The sequence below is a fragment of the Poromitra crassiceps genome, assembly GCF_964638095.1.
Source record: "Poromitra crassiceps genome assembly, chromosome: 15".
Lineage (NCBI taxonomy): Eukaryota > Metazoa > Chordata > Actinopteri > Beryciformes > Melamphaidae > Poromitra > Poromitra crassiceps.
In genome coordinates, this window is record NC_139634.1 from 2331476 (window position 1) to 2351558 (window position 20083).

The window sequence follows — 20083 nt, forward strand, 5'->3', positions numbered from 1 at the left end:
GGACATAATGAACGTCTCTTCTAGACTTTCCTAATGTTATCGCACTGAATGGATCAAATTCTGATAGTGAAAGGAGTCATTTCGCGTGTGACGCTCAAAGCAACGTATCCACTATAAGTTGTTCATGAGCTTTTAAGTCGTAACGTGGAAACAACATGGACGTAGAGCCATATGATTTCTGCAAAATGGACGGAATCATAAATAATAATAATGATAATAATAAATCCATTTTATTTGTAGTGCACGTTTCATTCACAGAGAATCTCAGAGTGGTAATCAACTGTAAAGCATGGAATGTTGTAGAATTGTCCATAATTTGGATGAAATTGATCAAAGTAGGACTAATTATGAAAATCAAAAGTATACCTAATGATTGTAGTAACATAAATAATTTCATAATTGTAAAATAGGCCTAGAGAAATGATTCAGTTTTCGATTGGGGTGTTTTGAGAGGGGGGGGGTCGGTCTTGCATGGGACCCTTACGTCACCTCACAACTTGGTTTTCACTTGGAGAAACATTGTAGATTAGTCTGTCTGATAGAGCCAAGTCATCAAAAAACTAAAACAAAAATATTGATCTCAACACCTAAATTCAAATCCAAATGAAAAAAACAGAAAAAAAGATTGGGGGGAGGGGGGGGGGGGGGGATGCAATTTTCATTGAATGAGTGAGTGAGTGAGTGAGTGAGTCAGTGAGTCAAACAGTGAGTCAGTCAGTCAGTGAGTGAGTGAGTGAGTGAGTGAGTACCGGAGAAGAGCAGCCACAGCTCTCCCCTGAGGCGCTCTGGGATGCCGTTGAGGACGAGCTCTCTGGTCCGGGACGTGCGGTACATACACACGCCTCTGCCAAACTCAAAGAAGTGGATGTTCCACGCCTCCTCCTTCATCTTCTCCTTGGTCTGCCGAGCGAGGAGAACACTGTCAGTACTCAGGATGTCAATGCTGAACCGTTAAATGGTTAACCACGAGAATATGTGTGGCCGGTTCTGCTATTAGTCTTTTGAAGCGTTGTCTGACGCAGTTACGCTTCAAAAGTGATAAAAGCGGTCCTCATTTGTGAAAATGATCTTGCTGAACACAAACTTCTCTGTTTCATAAACTTTTGTTAACCTCACACCTTATTTCAAGCATTTAAACAAGATTCCCATAGAATAATCCCATTGCCTTTTACACGTACAGAGCAGGAAGTGCAGGGACTTCTGGGTAAGCCTGCAGGACTCTATAGGTTCATTTGCAACATACACCTGTGTGTCACCAACTTGGCCAATTTATCTCTAGACTGAGTCACTTTGTAAACCCTCAGACCCCCCTGGAGCATTTATTTCCCAAAATCTGGTGACTTTTCTGACCATGGGAAGCGATGTTTAACGTGTCGAATCCCAAAGCATTTGGCAATAAATTCGTATGGCTGATGCCGGGTTTCTGCAGGTAAGCCAATGATATTAGCTAGTTAGCATAGATAGATGCTAGTGGACTGTTGCTGTTGTACTTGCAATTGCTACCGTCATACGCCAAAAGATTTTAATGACTCACGGCTTTGGGCCCCAGGTCCTCGGCTGCGTCTCTCTGGTAGATGTGCAGCAGGCCCTGGCTGGCCGTGGGCAGGTCGGGGTGGTAGTGGCGCCCCCTCTGGACAGATTCACACCCTGCAGAGGACGGCGCCTGCAGGCAGCAGCACACAGCGAGTAACAATGTCAATATATGAATACTGATACACCAATACTAGGAGGAAGGCTGTAGGAGGCCTGGGAGACAGCATGAAAAGTCTCATATAATTAGTCTTACTCTTACTACTATACTGGAGGAGGAGGATGCTATCTGGACAGTACTGACGGGATAAACTCCACCCGCGTGGGGCTCCAGCAGAATATAACAAACACTCTGGGGTCCATCTTATACCCAATGCAAAGCACAGCGCAACTAGTGTCCTCTAGAGAGAGAGTGGCGTCAGCGGAGGACCAAAATGCGTGACTTATTAGCCAATGAACAGCCAGGAATGGGTGTCGCGCTACTTTTGAATGCTAAAATAAAGCTGATAATGTACAATTTGATTCTTAAAAAAAAAAATCAGAGTACAACACAAACTGTCAATTTTGCTGCAACTCGACAGTGCTGCTTAATCCAGGCCCTTACTTCCTGGAACTCTTGAAAGTAAAAAAAAATGGTCCATTGTAGTGACTGGAGATGTCGACTCGCGACTCTTCTATATACACTGGCTCTGAGCGCAGGGGTGGTCATTTTGACACCCAGTTCCCATGTTGTTTAAATAGAAAATGTACCGGTTCATCTCTGTCTGCTCCGTGCTGCCATGGGGTGTGCTGGTCTTAAAATGCGGTGTGTTTTGGCACATTGTTGCTATCTTGAAACCCAATCTTTGCACCCGTGGGTGTGGGAGTCTTAGAATGAGATGTGGTCAGGCGCATGTTGTTGGCACATTGCTATCTTGAGGCGGTGGAAAGTGATTGCGCCATTCGCCAACAAAAACCTGGTCTAAATGTCTGACGCAGCGTTTTCCTGCTATTTAAAGGCTGCATTATTCAGATAGTAAGATGCTCAGGAGGTCCATGAAGATCATCAAAGACACAAACCATCCCCGCAACAGTCTGTTCTCCCTGTTACCCTCAGGGAGGAGATACAGGGTCCCAAGAGCACGCACAAATCGCTTGAGGGACAGTTTCTTCTCGCAGGCCACGAGACTCCTTAACATATACAAATAGTGTAGTAGCTGTACTGTGCCGCACTGCAGCTGCTACCATCACGTATGACTAATGTTCAATAGTATGTTAATTAGGTATATGCTATTTGCACCTAACAGAATGTTATTATGTTTAATTATGTTTAAAGTATGTTCATGCCATTTGCACATATGTGCAGTGAATACGCCACTGTCTGTGGCGTGTCTTACTGCTTTATTGCTTGTTGCCTCTTGTTTTTTTTTGTGTTTTTTTTTGCACTATGTTGTAACGGAGTCTACAGCACAAGAATTTCACACGTGATACTTGTACTACGGAGTGACAATAAAAATCTTGAATCTCTCTCTCAAGGCAAGGCCAATATATTTCTAAAGCATGTTTCATAAACAGAGGTAGATTCAAGGTCCTGGGCACCACGGTACACACAATGTTACCATGTGAAATATTAAAATACTATCATCTACTATGAACATTTGCACTTTACTTTGTTCCTCACATGTATTGTGTTATGCTTACATCATTACGCATCGTGCCAAATGCCAAAAAGCTACGTGTGTGTGTGTGGTCAAGAGATTGATTGATTCGATTTGAACCTGACGTGGAGTCTATTTGCAGAGGGCCGCACGGCGCTGTCCGCCTGCTGGTTCGGCCTGCTTTTTGTGTTTGTAAATAGAACTTTTGGGCGTGACGCGCGGGCGGCATTAAACAAGCGCACCCAGTTCAGTGACGCATTCGAGCGGAGGAGGAGGAGTAGGAGGGGGTGGGCAGGATAAGCGGTCGGTTGTGTTGTTGTGAAAACGTTAAGACAAAGAAGAAACTTCACCTTCTTTCCTGTTTTCAACCCAAAGTGAGTACAAGTCTTCAACTGTGAATTTAGCCTTTAACTCGTTTCCATGAAGTCACTTAACGTTATTTGTTTTGCGCCTCATGTCTCATGTAGAGCTCATGTAGAGCTCAGCTGTCTTGTTGTGAATGTAAACGTGCATCGCACACGTGGAGCCAAACGGCATTACGACACCGCAGCGACGTCTTAAATCATTAATTAGGTGTGATGGACGCACCGAGGGACCAATCAGAGGCAGGGGGCCAGCCTCGCCCCAGCTGCTGTCCGGCGTGCGCTGCAAGAAGTCAGAGATGCGCTGGACCAGGAAGTCTCTGTCCTTCAGGTTGGCAAACAGGAAGTTCATCTTGTTCTTGGTGCTGATGGAGACGGGGCAGGGGAGCACGCTGCTGCTGTCCGCCTTCTCCACGATGGACACCTGCGCGCGCGGGGGGGGGGACGCACACACACACACACACACACACACACACACACACAATATCAAACACACATGCAAGATCATTGCAAGATCTTTCAGCTCCACAAGTAGATCAAGAAATGGTGCGATGGTAATCCATTATTTCAGATAGCTACTAACAAATGTGGGAAGTAGTTGTCTTTGGTTGCTTGGCAACACCAGGCCCACCATCCAAGTGCCCTTAATAAACATTTGGTGTTCATAATGAATAATAATTAATTAAATTTATAGTGCTTTTTAAGGCACAAAAAGCACGTCACATATCGTGTGTGTGGAAGGGGAACTCAAACTCATCCACTGGACAACCACCGATGTGTAGCAGCCACCTGGGTGATGCACGGCAGCCAGTTTGTGGCAGAACGTTCACCACACATCAGCTATCACGGTGGAGAGGTGAGGACTGACTGTGCCAACTAGATATGGAGGGATGATTACTTGATTAGGTGGCCACGGAAGAAAGGCTTGTGTGTAGGAACTTAGCCAGGGTCACATCTTGCAAGGAACCAGGGTTACACCCTCCAGGGCACCGGGGTTATACCCTCCAAGGCACCTGGGTTACGCTGACTCTCCAGGGCACCTGGGTTAAACCCTGCAGGGCACCTGGGTTACGCTGACTCTCCAGGGCACCTGGGTTAAACCCTGCAGGGCACCTGGGTTACGCTGACTCTACAGGGCACCTGGGTTAAACCCTGCAGGGCACCTGGGTTACGCCCCCCATGGCACCGGGGTTACACTCCATATCAACACACACGGTCATGCACTAACACTAGATATCAAATCCAGTGTGTGTGTGTGCGTGCGTGCGTGTGTGCGCGCGTGTGTGTGTGTGTGTGTGTGTGTGTGTGTGTGTGTGTGTGCGTGCGTGTGTGTGCGTGTGTGTGTGTGTGCGTGCGTGCGTGTGTGCGGGCGTGCGTGTGTGTGTGCGCGTGCGTGCGTGTGTGTGTGTGTGTGTGCGTGCGTGCGTGTGTGTGCGTGCCTGCGTGTGTGTGCGTGCGTGCCTGCGTGTGCACACCTCTCTGAGTGGGATGATGAGCTGGCACAGGTCTTCCTCTCTGCTGTTGAAGCAGATGTAGTTGTTGGAGATGTACAGCTGGCCGACGATGTGCATCTTGGCAAAGGGCGTCCACAGCGTGCAGTCTGTGTGTCCGTCCAGACGCTCGTCCTGCGTCAGGCGGAACATGGTGCGGTAACGCTCGTTCTTTGCCCGCGCGTCAAAGTCCCTGAGACATCGACACAGAGTAGACTCAACAGATTAACAACAGCTGTCTTTTGAAATTGTTTAACGAGTCAGCATGTTTTCTTTGTCTGTTTGCAATAACTGAACCCCTTTAAAGACTAACTAGGTTTAGTTTGAGAGAGAAAATATATATATATATATATATATATGTTGGGCCAGACATATTGGAGTATTGATATTGATATTGAATTAACATTGATATTGAATTAACAGTGATATTGAATGAAAGACATGTTGAACGAAAACTGACATTGAATGAGAGACATGTTGTTTGAATACTGGCTGGTCCTGGTGGAGACAGTGGGAGCACCCAACCCCCACATACCTGGCCATTTGGGCCAATTTGAATACCACACCCGTGATAAGAACCACAGGGGAGCGAGCCGATTCCTTTGTCCCACAGCAGCGAGATAAGGGGAACCAATCGGTGTGCCTAAACCACAGCAAAGACACGCCCTGCACCCCAAAACATATACAGGTTTGACGCCTGAAAACGTCAGCTCCTAAGCAGCCTAGCTGCAGACAGGTCCTCCTCTGAGAAGTTCTAAGTGACTAATCGTCGCGACAGGACGTGCGTTTGTATCCCGAGACAAACCGCCCTTCCCCCCTGCCCGGACCCGAGCAGCCCAGGCCGCAACCAGGCCGACGACCTCCACATCAGGGCTAAGCCAGCTCTGATATCCTGAAACCGACCCGCATCGCCTGAGTGCCCTCAACCCGAAGAAGCGAGCTGTGAGGTTCCCCCTTTCCTCCACTGAGACGACAGCAGATGCAAGAACCCAGCGTGGCCAGCTGAGATCGACTGCCTATTCTCAAACCCCCGCTCCTTCCTCCACTTCTTCCTCTTCGAGACAAGCGGCCGCCCGCTCCACGAGCACCCCTCCTCCCCGCTGGAGGAACCTTGCGAGTCCGACCGCAACAAACCTGCATCCGCGTTTGCAGAGCTGAACGAACAAGCCAAGTAAGACTGAATTGATCACTCAAGTCCGGGCTTAGAATTGTTAGAGTTAGATGATATATATATCTTTAGATATACATGATTGACTGATATGATACTGTAAATTAATCTGTGACTGTTTATGTCTGACTGTGACTGTGGGTTATACATGCATTACTGAATCCGAGTGTTTAGACGCTAGCCAGTTACTTCTTCACCGATCCACGGAGTGGATCTAATATAGCCAACGAGCTGAGAGGAACTTGTTTCGCCAATTCAAAGTCGATTAACTAATCGTGGCGAAGTAAGAGCCTCGCGGCCCTGTTTTTCATCTAGACGGTGTTATTTCTCACTCACGGGCACGTGCGCAAGCGCGTGAACGGACCCTTCCTCGCTAAATACTCACACACATAGCTACTAGTCGGCTAACCGCCATTTTGTGCCGAGAACACATTCCCTTAGTCTCCATCTTGGGCCGATCGCAATTTTGGCCCGAAAGCACACCCCCGTATCCTCCATTTTGTGTCTAGTCGGTCCTTCCGGGTCGGCCATTTTGAGGCGAGACCCCTCACTCACATACACACACACACCCACACACACACTCTGCCTCCCTCTAGTGTTCATCCGGTGCTTTACATACACACACACACCCACACACACACACACTCTGCCTCCCTCTAGTGTTCATCCGGTGCTTTACAATTTTGATGCAGATAAATACCCCTACCACACATTTATCGACCATGCATTGAAATGTTTAGAATGTAACTCAGTTACAACTTGAATTCACTGACTGTATTGCCAATCCCTCTCTTTTATTTTATATATAATAAATATTGTCAACTTTTATTAGAATTCAACTGTTTCAGAGTGATTTTGTGGAATTGTGGTAAACTATTGTCTAAGGTGTAAGAACTCTCTCCTTTCAGATTAGACTAAAGGTGATTCAGATTAGGTCCGGTGATTAAGCCGGTGGTGCCCCTAGGTTAATCCTTATCAAGGACTACATATTTGATTTTAATAATTTTATGAAATATTAATAATTTTCGGATTATTAATATTTTATTTTACCTAACTAAATTCACCCAAATAACGAGCACAACATATATATATATATATATATATATATATATATATATATATATATACACATACGGTATGTATGTAGGTAGGTAGATCGATAGAGATATTTGCATATATTAACCCTAACCCATATGCAAATATCTGCGAGGGCAACACTAAAACAATACTATACACATTATACACACAACATATTTGCCTCAGTTGTCCTTGTCTTTTGATCTCTTTGCTGTTATTTCTTTATGTCACCTTTAGTTTTTTAGTTTTGCTCTACTTCTTTCATTTCTGCCGCTTATTCCTTGTTGTGAAGCACTTTGTAAAAAGTGCTCTATAAATAAAGTTAATAATTCTGTATTATTATTATTATTATTATTATTATTATCCTTTAAGTCTCAATATTTCCCCAGGCGGGCATTCAAAGCGAACCTCTTTAGCGCTGAGACGTTCTTGAGCGTCTTGGCGGGTTTGGGCAGCGAGCGGTCGGCAGCAAAGCCCTCGTTGTCGAGCAGCTGGCGCATGGCGATGTTGGCCAGCTGCTCCATCAGCTTGAAGGTGTCGTTGACATTGAGGAACATGGAGAAGAAGTGCTCTGTGCCGCGCGTGCTCACACACACACTCTCTGGGAAGAGCAGGGTGGCGTTCTTCTCCAGCTGGGTCACCTCCGTCCATTGGACCACCAGGGTGACTGAGGGGAAGGGAGGGGGGCACAGACAGCTTAGAGCGTGGCAGCATGGAGCAGGGCAGACCCCCCCCCCCCCCCCCCCTCATGCAGTCTCAACACATTTTATAAATGGAACTAGAGCCCGACCGTTACTGGATTTTATCAGTCCGGGTCTAAGACATGTAGACTTTTCTATTTGATACTGATAGTCAGTTCTATCAGTGTGTCTCTGTGACAGAGTGAGTTCTATCAGTGTCTCTGTGACAGAGTGAGTTCTATCAGTGTCTCTGTGACAGAGTGAGTTCTATCAGTGTCTCTGTGACAGAGTGAGTTCTATCAGTGTGTCTCTGTGACAGAGTGAGTTCTATCAGTGTCTCTGTGACAGAGTGAGTTCTATCAGTGTCTCTGTGACAGAGTGAGTTCTATCAGTGTGTCTCTGTGACAGAGTGAGTTCTATCAGTGTCTCTGTGACAGAGTGAGTTCTATCAGTGTGTCTCTGTGACAGAGTCAGTTCTATCAGTGTGTCTCTGTGACAGAGTGAGTTCTATCAGTGTCTCTGTGACAGAGTGAGTTCTATCAGTGTCTCTGTGACAGAGTGAGTTCTATCAGTGTGTCTCTGTGACAGAGTGAGTTTTATCAGTGTGTCTCTGTGACAGAGTGAGTTATATCAGTGTCTCTGTGACAGAGTGAGTTCTATCAGTGTCTCTGTGACAGAGTGAGTTCTATCAGTGTGTCTCTGTGACAGAGTGAGTTCTATCAGTGTGTCTCTGTGACAGAGTGAGTTATATCAGTGTCTCTGTGACAGAGTGAGTTCTATCAGTATCTCTGTGACAGAGTGAGTTCTATCAGTGTCTCTGTGACAGAGTGAGTTCTATCAGTGTCTCTGTGACAGAGTGAGTTATATCAGTGTGTCTCTGTGACAGAGTGAGTTCTATCAGTGTCTCTGTGACAGAGTGAGTTCTATCAGTGTGTCTGTGTGACAGAGTGAGTTCTATCAGTGTGTCTCTGTGACAGAGTGAGTTCTATCAGTGTCTCTGTGACAGAGTGAGTTCTATCAGTGTGTCTCTGTGACAGAGTGAGTTCTATCAGTGTGTCTCTGTGACAGAGTGAGTTATATCAGTGTCTCTGTGACAGAGTGAGTTCTATCAGTGTCTCTGTGACAGAGTGAGTTCTATCAGTGTGTCTCTGTGACAGAGTGAGTTCTATCAGTGTGTCTCTGTGACAGAGTGAGTTATATCAGTGTCTCTGTGACAGAGTGAGTTCTATCAGTGTCTCTGTGACAGAGTGAGTTCTATCAGTGTCTCTGTGACAGAGTGAGTTCTATCAGTGTGTCTCTGTGACAGAGTGAGTTCTATCAGTGTGTCTCTGTGACAGAGTGAGTTATATCAGTGTCTCTGTGACAGAGTGAGTTCTATCAGTGTCTCTGTGACAGAGTGAGTTCTAACAGTGTGTCTCTGTGACAGAGTGAGTTCTATCAGTGTCTCTGTGACAGAGTGAGTTCTATCAGTGTGTCTCTGTGACAGAGTCAGTTCTATCAGTGTGTCTCTGTGACAGAGTGAGTTCTATCAGTGTCTCTGTGACAGAGTGAGTTCTATCAGTGTCTCTGTGACAGAGTGAGTTCTATCAGTGTGTCTCTGTGACAGAGTGAGTTCTATCAGTGTGTCTCTGTGACAGAGTGAGTTATATCAGTGTCTCTGTGACAGAGTGAGTTCTATCAGTGTCTCTGTGACAGAGTGAGTTCTATCAGTGTGTCTCTGTGACAGAGTGAGTTCTATCAGTGTGTCTCTGTGACAGAGTGAGTTATATCAGTGTCTCTGTGACAGAGTGAGTTCTATCAGTATCTCTGTGACAGAGTGAGTTCTATCAGTGTCTCTGTGACAGAGTGAGTTCTATCAGTGTCTCTGTGACAGAGTGAGTTATATCAGTGTGTCTCTGTGACAGAGTGAGTTCTATCAGTGTCTCTGTGACAGAGTGAGTTCTATCAGTGTGTCTGTGTGACAGAGTGAGTTCTATCAGTGTTTCTCTGTGACAGAGTGAGTTCTATCAGTGTCTCTGTGACAGAGTGAGTTCTATCAGTGTGTCTCTGTGACAGAGTGAGTTCTATCAGTGTGTCTCTGTGACAGAGTGAGTTATATCAGTGTCTCTGTGACAGAGTGAGTTCTATCAGTGTCTCTGTGACAGAGTGAGTTCTATCAGTGTGTCTCTGTGACAGAGTGAGTTCTATCAGTGTGTCTCTGTGACAGAGTGAGTTATATCAGTGTCTCTGTGACAGAGTGAGTTCTATCAGTATCTCTGTGACAGAGTGAGTTCTATCAGTGTCTCTGTGACAGAGTGAGTTCTATCAGTGTCTCTGTGACAGAGTGAGTTATATCAGTGTGTCTCTGTGACAGAGTGAGTTCTATCAGTGTCTCTGTGACAGAGTGAGTTCTATCAGTGTGTCTGTGTGACAGAGTGAGTTCTATCAGTGTCTCTGTGACAGAGTGAGTTATATCAGTGTGTCTCTGTGACAGAGTAAGTTCTATCAGTGTGTCTGTGTGACAGAGTGAGTTCTATCAGTGTCTCTGTGACAGAGTGAGTTATATCAGTGTGTCTCTGTGACAGAGTGAGTTCTATCAGTGTCTCTGTGACAGAGTGAGTTATATCAGTGTGTCTCTGTGACAGAGTGAGTTCTATCAGTGTCTCTGTGACAGAGTGAGTTCTATCAGTGTCTCTGTGACAGAGTGAGTTCTATCAGTGTCTCTGTGACAGATTGAGTTCTATCAGTGTGTCTCTGTGACAGAGTGAGTTCTATCAGTGTCTCTGTGACAGAGTGAGTTCTATCAGTGTCTCTGTGACAGATTGAGTTATATCAGTGTCTCTGTGACAGAGTGAGTTATATCAGTGTCTCTGTGACAGAGTGAGTTCTATCAGTCTCTCTGTGACAGAGTGAGTTCTATCAGTGTGTCTCTGTGACAGAGTGAGTTCTATCAGTGTGTCTCTGTGACAGAGTGAGTTCTATCAGTGTGTCTCTGTGACAGAGTGAGTTCTATCAGTGTCTCTGTGACAGATTGAGTTATATCAGTGTCTCTGTGACAGAGTGAGTTCTATCAGTGTCTCTGTGACAGATTGAGTTCTATCAGTGTGTCTCTGTGACAGATTGAGTTATATCAGTGTCTCTGTGACAGATTGAGTTATATCAGTGTCTCTGTGACAGAGTGAGTTCTATCAGTGTCTCTGTGACAGAGTGAGTTCTATCAGTGTGTCTCTGTGACAGATTGAGTTATATCAGTGTCTCTGTGACAGAGTGAGTTCTATCAGTGTGTCTCTGTGACAGAGTAAGTTCTATCAGTGTGTCTCTGTGACAGAGTGAGTTCTATCAGTGTGTCTCTGTGACAGAGTGAGTTCTATCAGTGTGTCTCTGTGACAGAGTGAGTTCTATCAGTGTCTCTGTGACAGAGTGAGTTCTATCAGTAGGCTCTTTCATACACAGATCGCGCAAAAATTGCCGTTTAGGAGTCCCGTAAAGCCAGCCGCCTCGCCACAGAAATTGCTTTCACACGAGCCAAGCAGCACGGCCACATTACCGTGCTGCTCTGTACTTTCAGGTGAAATCCCCTGCTCCCGCATTGAAAGGCGAGCGGAGGGATTTCCTGCTCCTCCTAGCCCAAATGAATATTTTCATAGGTTAGTGTAGCCTAGGCTACTGTATGATGAACGAATTCATTCAACAACTCGCATGGTGGGCGGGCAGATCGATATGGTGTCCTACTAAAATTGGAACGATACACGACCGCCCGCATATCAAACAGCTGCAGTCTGCATAACGTTCGTCGGGGGAATAGTATAGGCTATAAATGCACATGACTACTTAACGTTAACTAATGTCAACATCGTTTGAGCATAAAGCCTAACCGCACAGAGCATTCCTCCTGGCGTCCCTGCAGTCATGATTGTATAGGCTACTTTTTTTTACTTTCACTACTGCACTTTCTTGATCACATGAGGTGATTTCCCCTGTCATTTTTTTTATGAATGAGCAAACCATTCACACCTTTTCCGGCTCGCTGCGACGACCTTTCAAGTGGAGGCGGGTTGCCAGGTAACCCGGCACTGTTACTACCTCCCGTCGCGGGACAAAAGGCGTAAAACAATTGTCCACCAAAGCGCATTCACGACTTTCACATCGGAGGCGCTAATCCTATTTTCCGTGCATTTTTCGGCTTTCAAGGCCGGTGTGAAAGAGCCTAGTGTGTCTCTGTGACAGAGTGAGTTCTATCAGTGTGTCTCTGTGACAGAGTGAGTTCTATCAGTGTGTCTCTGTGACAGAGTGAGTTCTATCAGTGTGTCTCTGTGACAGAGTGAGTTCTATCAGTGTCTCTGTGACAGAGTGAGTTCTATCAGTGTCTCTGTGACAGAGTGAGTTCTATCAGTGTCTCTGTGACAGAGTGAGTTCTATCAGTGTGTCTCTGTGACAGAGTGAGTTCTATCAGTGTCTCTGTGACAGAGTGAGTTCTATCAGTGTGTCTGTGTGACAGAGTGAGTTCTATCAGTGTCTCTGTGACAGAGTGAGTTCTATCAGTGTCTCTGTGACAGAGTGAGTTCTATCAGTGTCTCTGTGACAGAGTGAGTTCTATCAGTGTCTCTGTGACAGAGTGAGTTCTATCAGTGTGTCTCTGTGACAGATTGAGTTCTATCAGTGTCTCTGTGACAGAGTGAGTTCTATCAGTGTCTCTGTGACAGAGTGAGTTCTATCAGTGTCTCTGTGACAGAGTGAGTTCTATCAGTGTGTCTCTGTGACAGATTGAGTTCTATCAGTGTGTCTCTGTGACAGAGTGAGTTCTATCAGTGTCTCTGTGACAGAGTGAGTTCTATCAGTGTCTCTGTGACAGAGTGAGTTCTATCAGTGTGTCTCTGTGACAGAGTGAGTTATATCAGTGTGTCTCTGTGACAGAGTGAGTTCTATCAGTGTGTCTCTGTGACAGAGTGAGTTATATCAGTGTGTCTCTGTGACAGAGTGAGTTATATCAGTGTGTCTCTGTGACAGAGTGAGTTCTATCAGTGTCTCTGTGACAGAGTAAGTTCTATCAGTGTCTCTGTGACAGAGTGAGTTCTATCAGTGTCTCTGTGACAGAGTGAGTTCTATCAGTGTCTCTGTGACAGAGTGAGTTCTATCAGTGTCTCTGTGACAGAGTGAGTTCTATCAGTGTGTCTCTGTGACAGAGTGAGTTCTATCAGTGTGTCTCTGTGACAGAGTGAGTTCTATCAGTGTGTCTCTGTGACAGAGTGAGTTCTATCAGTGTGTCTCTGTGACAGAGTGAGTTATATCAGTGTGTCTCTGTGACAGAGTGAGTTCTATCAGTGTGTCTCTGTGACAGAGTGAGTTATATCAGTGTGTCTCTGTGACAGAGTGAGTTCTATCAGTGTGTCTCTGTGACAGAGTGAGGAAGCTGACGTACCCTCCTTGCCCAGCAGGAAGGAGTAGAAGCACAGGTGGTTGACAGTGAGGTACAGCCAGCCCTGCCTGGGCACTCGGCTCTTCCACAGGCTGCAGGAGTAATAGTTCACCAGCTTCTCCTCCTCTGGCATCCCGAACAGCTTCCTCATCTTCAGCTCCGCCTCCCGGAACTTCCCACAGTCCTCCTCCTCCTCTGACGCCTTCCACTTGTTCTCCTCTGCTATGATACCCTGTCCCACACACATACGCGCACACACACGCGCACACACACACACGCACGCGCGCACACACACACACACACAGACACACACGCACACGCACACACACGCGCACACACACACACACACCCGCACACGCGCGCGCGAACACACACAGACACACACACACAATCAGGATTTATTTTGCGATAATAACCAGCTCGCTGAACACGAGCCCTTACATAGTTGAGTTTAGTGACATAGTGACGAACAGTAACTAATAATCACTCGTCTCTGAAGACAGTCTATCTCTTCCACAATCTTCGAATGCTCGTTAAAATGTGGCCAGAGGAAGTTGTCATCTTCCAAAGGGAGAAAAAAAACACACGCTTCAGACGGGAGGAAGTTCGATAGTATTCGACCAATCACGACACATGTAAACAAAACCCGAGGCAGGTGATTGGAGAAATTAGCTGATGTGCCCGCCCTCAGTGGATGTCCTGTCTAATATCCGTTTTGACCAACTTTCTCCTCTGTGTGAAGTACAGACGGGTAGGCGGAAGCATTTGCAAAATGTGTCTGTTTTAAGAGACTAAATAGTCACTAACTATTAATAACCAAGTAATTCAGAGTAACTAATGGTAACGAATAGTAATACTAAATTCAACTGCTATTGTCAGGCGTTCTTATAGTAATTCATAGTAAATAACAGTAATAATGTCTAATTTGAGCTAAAGTGACATACGGAGATCTTGCCCTTGACGAAGGTGGTGACGTCTTCATCGTTGTCGAATATAGAGATGGTCTGCAGCAGGTTTGTCTCCAGCCAATCCCAGTGCTGCGTGATCTCCTTCCTGGAGGAGCCTGGGGGAGACAGCAGCTGGAGGTGAACACACCAGGGACAGACAGCAGAGTCCAGTAGAAGAGAGTAGAGTCCAGTAGAACACAGTCCAGTAGAACAGTGGTTCTCAACCTCGCGCCTCAAAAAGGTTGAGAACCACTGCAGTAGATCACAGTAGAGTCCAGTAGAACACAGTAGAGTACAGTAGAAGAGAGTAGAGTCCAGTAGAACACACAGTAGTGTCCAGTCAGTCTGTCACGTTGACTCACCTGAGGCGATGCTCCAGTAGATCTGAGAGTCAGCTGTCTGCAGCAGGATCCTGTACGGAGCCACCCTGGCACTGGAGTCCAGGACCACATCCAGTGTGCCCACCAACAGGCCTGATTAAAATAGATATAATATACAAATATTTATATTGCCACTAGGGCTGTCACGGTGGGCAGCGTTACCGGTGGGGCATGCATACGGTCTTGGGAGTCCACACCAGGTAATTTTTTATTTTTGAAAAATAAAAGCACGTCTTCAGAGCTTCCATGTCTAAGTTAGGCTACTGAATGATAAATTGACATACGAAAAACACACCGATCATTCATATATTAAAGAATAGGATTGATTCATTCATTCATTCTTCGCCCTCACTAGTGACAGCAATGTGTCCAGTACAATCCAACCAACTGAACACGACAGAATATCGGCTCATGTCAAATGACAGAGAGATTCAAAGTGGCCAGTGTGTTCTTCTTATTGACAGATCAACGGGTCGGGAACTGACAACCTTACGTGAAGACCTGCAGCAGACAGGCTTGTAGAGACCGATATAATATGTGCCTTGCTCAAAGGCAGTAAAACGCTTTAGTGTGGCATCGTTTTGGAAACGACGCATTCACGACCAGCACTTCATACATGAAGCAGTGAGCGCATACACACACAGACAGACAGACACAGACAGACAGACAGACAGTCACACAGACACACACAGACACACACACGCACACACACTTCACATGACCAGTTAAAGTTGAGTGTGAAGTCCTGCAGACAGCCGCCCGCCTGCTGAGGTTTTACAGGCTAATCTAATTTTAGTGGAACAACTGAAAGACATTCCAGGTCCGTGAGGCGTCAGTCAGCAGATGACGTGACTGGCTGCGGAAACATGCCGTCTTTAAAAATACAAGAAAAGCAAGACAATAATAGAAGATAAACAGAGGGAGAGGCAAGACGGATTGAAGCTGGGCCAGTCTGCCAGACAAACATTTCAGGTTTCTCAGTGAATGGAATTAGTTATATTAACCTACATCAGTTTTCAAAAAGAGCGTATTATGTAGGCTATTTAAAAAAAAAAACCTGGGTTAGGGAAAATCGAATCCCCCTCCCGCACGGGAATCTGTTTTAGTGCAGGCAATGTCAGAATGGTGTTTACTGTTGACAATTCAGTCTGACATCAGCCTAGCCCGAATCGATCTTCACCTAGCTAAGCTACGTTCGCAAAAAAAATCGACTCGTTCACTTCCCCCGGTCGTACATCACCAGCTGCGAACAGGGAGCTAGCTCGTGAAGCTGGAGCTAACTAACAGCTCCAGCTTCAGTTTGAGACTAGAGAAGAGAGCTCCGCCGCTCCGCCGCTCTGAAGCCTCCCAGCCCGGAGTGAAGTGAACAGACTGACCGGTGATGCCTCCTCCCCGGCCGTGGCCTCTCCTCCTCTGCAGGACGAAGAAGGGGTTCGCCCGCTCAGAGACCCACAGCGCCCCGGCCAGCAGCACCTCCTCCGGCACGGTCCACATCTCACATCCAACAAGCAGACACACAGGCTAACAGGCTAACGTGTGGAGAGCTAACACCCTGTATTGATTTCACGACGCTTCAGACATAAACAGAGCGGCTGTGCTGTGGTTCATGTCCGCTGCTTTTGCTGCTGTGCTGTTGCTGTTGTTGTTGTCGTCGTCGTCTGCACACCACTTCCGGGTTTGGTCTCAAACCACGCCCTCTCCGCGGGCTGCGTCATTACGTCAGAGGTTGCGTCCATCAACCATCAATTCTCGTGGTTGATGTGCAATTGTTATATTCATAAATGTTGCATTTTAAAATGGCTGACCACTTGTGATCCCTTTATTTGGAACTTAATTTAATGCAAAAGAACAACAGTTTATATGGACAAAATGGTTTAATGATCTGAGTTGAGCAGCTGCCTTTTCCCCTCCCCATGTAACTTATTGATATTATCCTACTTATTGATATTATCCTATTATAATATATACGAGGGATCAGCCAAGCAGCATTTTGATAAACAAACCGCTTCACTGGGTGGCAACGCAATGGAACCCTATGCCATATGGAGCCCAAGTGGCGCAAGGCGTGAGTGTCTGCTCTAGCCGGCTTGACTCTGTTTACATTTTAAAAACTGCGACAGTTCACACAACTTTAACACGACATGCATATATTATACATCAAACTCTTGAGCTACTTCTGCTCTCACTCAGAATGTCAGAATATAAGCGATGTCATGTAGGCCTACAGATTTTGAGATATTAACGTTTGTTTGGCACAACTCATACTATTAACTGCCACGGGGTTCCGCATTTCTGGGTGGCAAGTGACGTCATGCTGATTCGTCCTATTAGGATAATATATTATTATTTGCAGTCTCAAACTTGAAGATGCATTACAGGGATTGCACCTGTTTTGCATGGCCTTCTTATTTGTCTGCATCAAGCCTGATGATATGTATCGTCATTTTGTAATTGTATATTTTTCTAATATATGCTGTAGTCAGGGCGTCCTTGAAAAAGAGAGCTTGCTCTGCTCTCAATGGCCCTCCCTGTATCAATAAAGGTTTGCACTTCTTTAGCCTATATGTCAGAGCATCTTGCAGTTCGTAGAGGTCAAGGGTCAAATCCCTGTGACTCCAGAGAGATGTATTAAAGTCCCTGGAAACCAAACATAAATATGTGTTTTGAGTTTGTCGCTGATGTGTAGCCTATTTTAATCATCTACCATCATATCCATATAGGTATTTTACTAAGTCAATAATGTAACCATACTGACCATCCTGTTCTTCTTAGACTTACTTGAAGCTCTGAGATAGCATGCAGTGTTCTGCACCAGTGTTCATGTAAATAGAGGGCCTGAGGGCCTCACTCCCTCCTCTCATTCTAAGCAAGCAGTACCAGAGGGAATGCTCTATATGGAATTGTTAATGTTAGGGTAGCCATTTATCTGAACTAAACCTATACAACTTGACATGCTATTCCATCATGGAACATGCCTGTTCAGCTCACATGTTTCAGAGAGAGTTGCCTTACTAGTGAAGCAAAGGGCTGGTCAGATTTACCTCATTTGGTCTGAAATAGAATAATATGCACATTAGTTGGGTTGTGTCATTTAGGTGATAAAAGGCCTAGATGTTCTTTGTTAGCTTCAGAGCGCACTTCTTGATCTGACCATGATGCCTCTCCATGAAAGCTGCAGATTGCATGCCTTGTTCAAACTAAATAAAGCCAATGTCTGAATGAGCTTCATGGTGTCTGAATGAGCTTCATGGTGTCTGAATGAGCTTCATGGTGTCTGTGGAATCCTTGTCATCTCCTCATCTGTTGATAAAGAAGAATATCCATCATCACACGCTTTCACACCACAGGAAAATGTGTTATGGAGTTGAACTGAATTGAATGTCGCCAACTGTATAAAATTAAGAGCTGCACTGTTCTCAATGTGGGCAGGACCGGTGTGTGTGTGTGTGTGTGTGTGTGTGTGTGGGGGGGGGGGGGTAGCCTCCCCAGTCCCCACCCACCATCAACACCCCTCCCCCGCCAGAAGCAGTTCAAAACACACACACACACACACACACACACACACAGTCCACTCCCCACACAGGACGCAGTGTTTGACTTTTCTGCACTCTGAGCTACTTATGAACGTTTGAGGAGAACTTCCAGACACGACGAGGGATTTCACATCTTCTGACTTTTTGGACGAGAGGAATGAGCCGACTGAAGGAGGAGAATCCTGATTTGTGAAAGGTAAGAGAAGTAAAAACCAGGCTCTCTGGTTTGGATCATTGACTGAGGTGTTTAAGCTGATTCTCATCTAAAAGGTTAAGAAGTAAAATTTGAAGTTGGACTGTTTGGAAAACCTGCATGTCACTTTGATGCATTCTACACTACTGAAGGATTGTATGAGATTTCTAAATGTCACTTTGCTGTAATTGTGCATTCAAATGCTCTCATCAGATATAGCCTATCAGAAAGAGACATTTCCTGCTGTAACGTACAACTTGTGATGCAGTGGTGTAGTGCAGGTATACGATACAGAGTAGCCACTTATCTTTCAGTCTGCATTGAGTTTAATGTAATGATGTGTTTTAGTGGATGATCTCTGCTCAATCAAGAATGGATCAGATGACACAGTTGATTCTCAGACATTATTTAATGGAGCTCGGTTCATTCCATGAACACACAGAATGTAGGACAGAGAATGACAGAGAAAGGAATGAGCCTCTGTTAACATGTGTTTCACATCATGAGGGACCAGTGTATACATCACGTTCCCTGTATGTTCCATTACCTCATCTCTGGAGAAACACATGTCAAGTTGTATAGGTCTAGTTAAGACAAATGACCACCATACTAATATTTTAAACTAAGCAAGTCAAGATAGAAGAGTCACAGGGTCACAGGGTCACACACAAAGACCATGACATCTGTCATACACAGAATGCTGTAGCTTCTCGTCCTGCTACTGTATAAGAAAAGAGTTCCTCATGTTTACATTGATAGTGTAACAGGGGCCCAGTGCACACTATTCACAGCTTCCAATAACTCTATTTCTGATTTCTGATTTAGCAAAATGCCAACATTAACACTTTGAGTGCCACGGCCCTTGGGCAAAAGGTTGCTGTACTGTGCCACATAGGCCGCAATGCATTTTAATATAGCCATATCATTTTTTGTGTTCCTCTTATATGGACAGAGGGTAGAGCCTGCACACTTACTCACAATGCCAAAAAAGTTTAATTCAAAAACAAACGTTTTCGATCCACACTGGATCTTGGAAAAGGTATGTTGATGATGTTTTTATGATCTATGATGGTTCTATTGAGAGTTTGATGCAGTTTTATGAGTTCCTTAACCAATGTCATGAACATTTGAAATTCACCATTGAGCATGATACACAAAAAATCAGCTTTTTGGATATCTTGGTTTTACGGGAAGGTGATGTGTTAGTTACGGACCTGTATAGAAAGGAAACTGATAAATGTTCTTTCCTACATGGTCAATCGTTCCACCCACTACACCAGAAAAAAAGTCTTCCCATTAGCCAATTCAGTAGGATAAAAAGAATATGCACCAAACCCACTGACTATGAAAAACAAGCAGATGTTTTGGAGTATAGATTTAAGCACAGAGGCTACAATGACAGCTGGGTTAACTCTGCCCGTAATAGGTTTAAAACTGTCACACAAGAACAAAGTCTTATTAAGAAGGATAAACTTCCACCCACTAACACCCCTAGATGCTTCCTTAATTATTCAGCTCTGGGGAAAGACTTTGAGAGAACTATTAGGAAACACTGGCACATTTTAAGTTCGGATCCATCGCTCAAAAATGAGTTCAATTTTGCTCCCAAGGTAGTGTACAAACGTCCTCCTAATTTGAGGCAAATGCTGGTCAAATCTGACCTCATTCCAACAAAAAACACCACCTTTCTT

General features: G+C 45.3%; 1 protein-coding gene across 1 annotated transcript in view; it reads right to left on the minus strand.

Annotated features, from left to right (window-relative positions):
- The window catches only part of tbc1d9b (TBC1 domain family member 9b), a 39930-nt gene extending 23636 nt beyond the window's left edge, over positions 1–16294 (minus strand). Inside the window, exons 1-9 of the mRNA XM_083652229.1 lie at positions 16043–16294; positions 14649–14759; positions 14284–14402; positions 13343–13571; positions 7673–7931; positions 5005–5212; positions 3756–3953; positions 1535–1663; positions 750–900 (exon numbers count right to left, since the gene is read on the minus strand). Of these exons, the coding sequence (XP_083508355.1) occupies positions 750–900; positions 1535–1663; positions 3756–3953; positions 5005–5212; positions 7673–7931; positions 13343–13571; positions 14284–14402; positions 14649–14759; positions 16043–16160 (1522 nt within the window). The 5' untranslated portion in view covers positions 16161–16294. The remainder of the gene's footprint in view (positions 1–749; positions 901–1534; positions 1664–3755; positions 3954–5004; positions 5213–7672; positions 7932–13342; positions 13572–14283; positions 14403–14648; positions 14760–16042) is intronic.
- Between the last annotated feature and the right edge of the window lie 3789 nt (positions 16295–20083).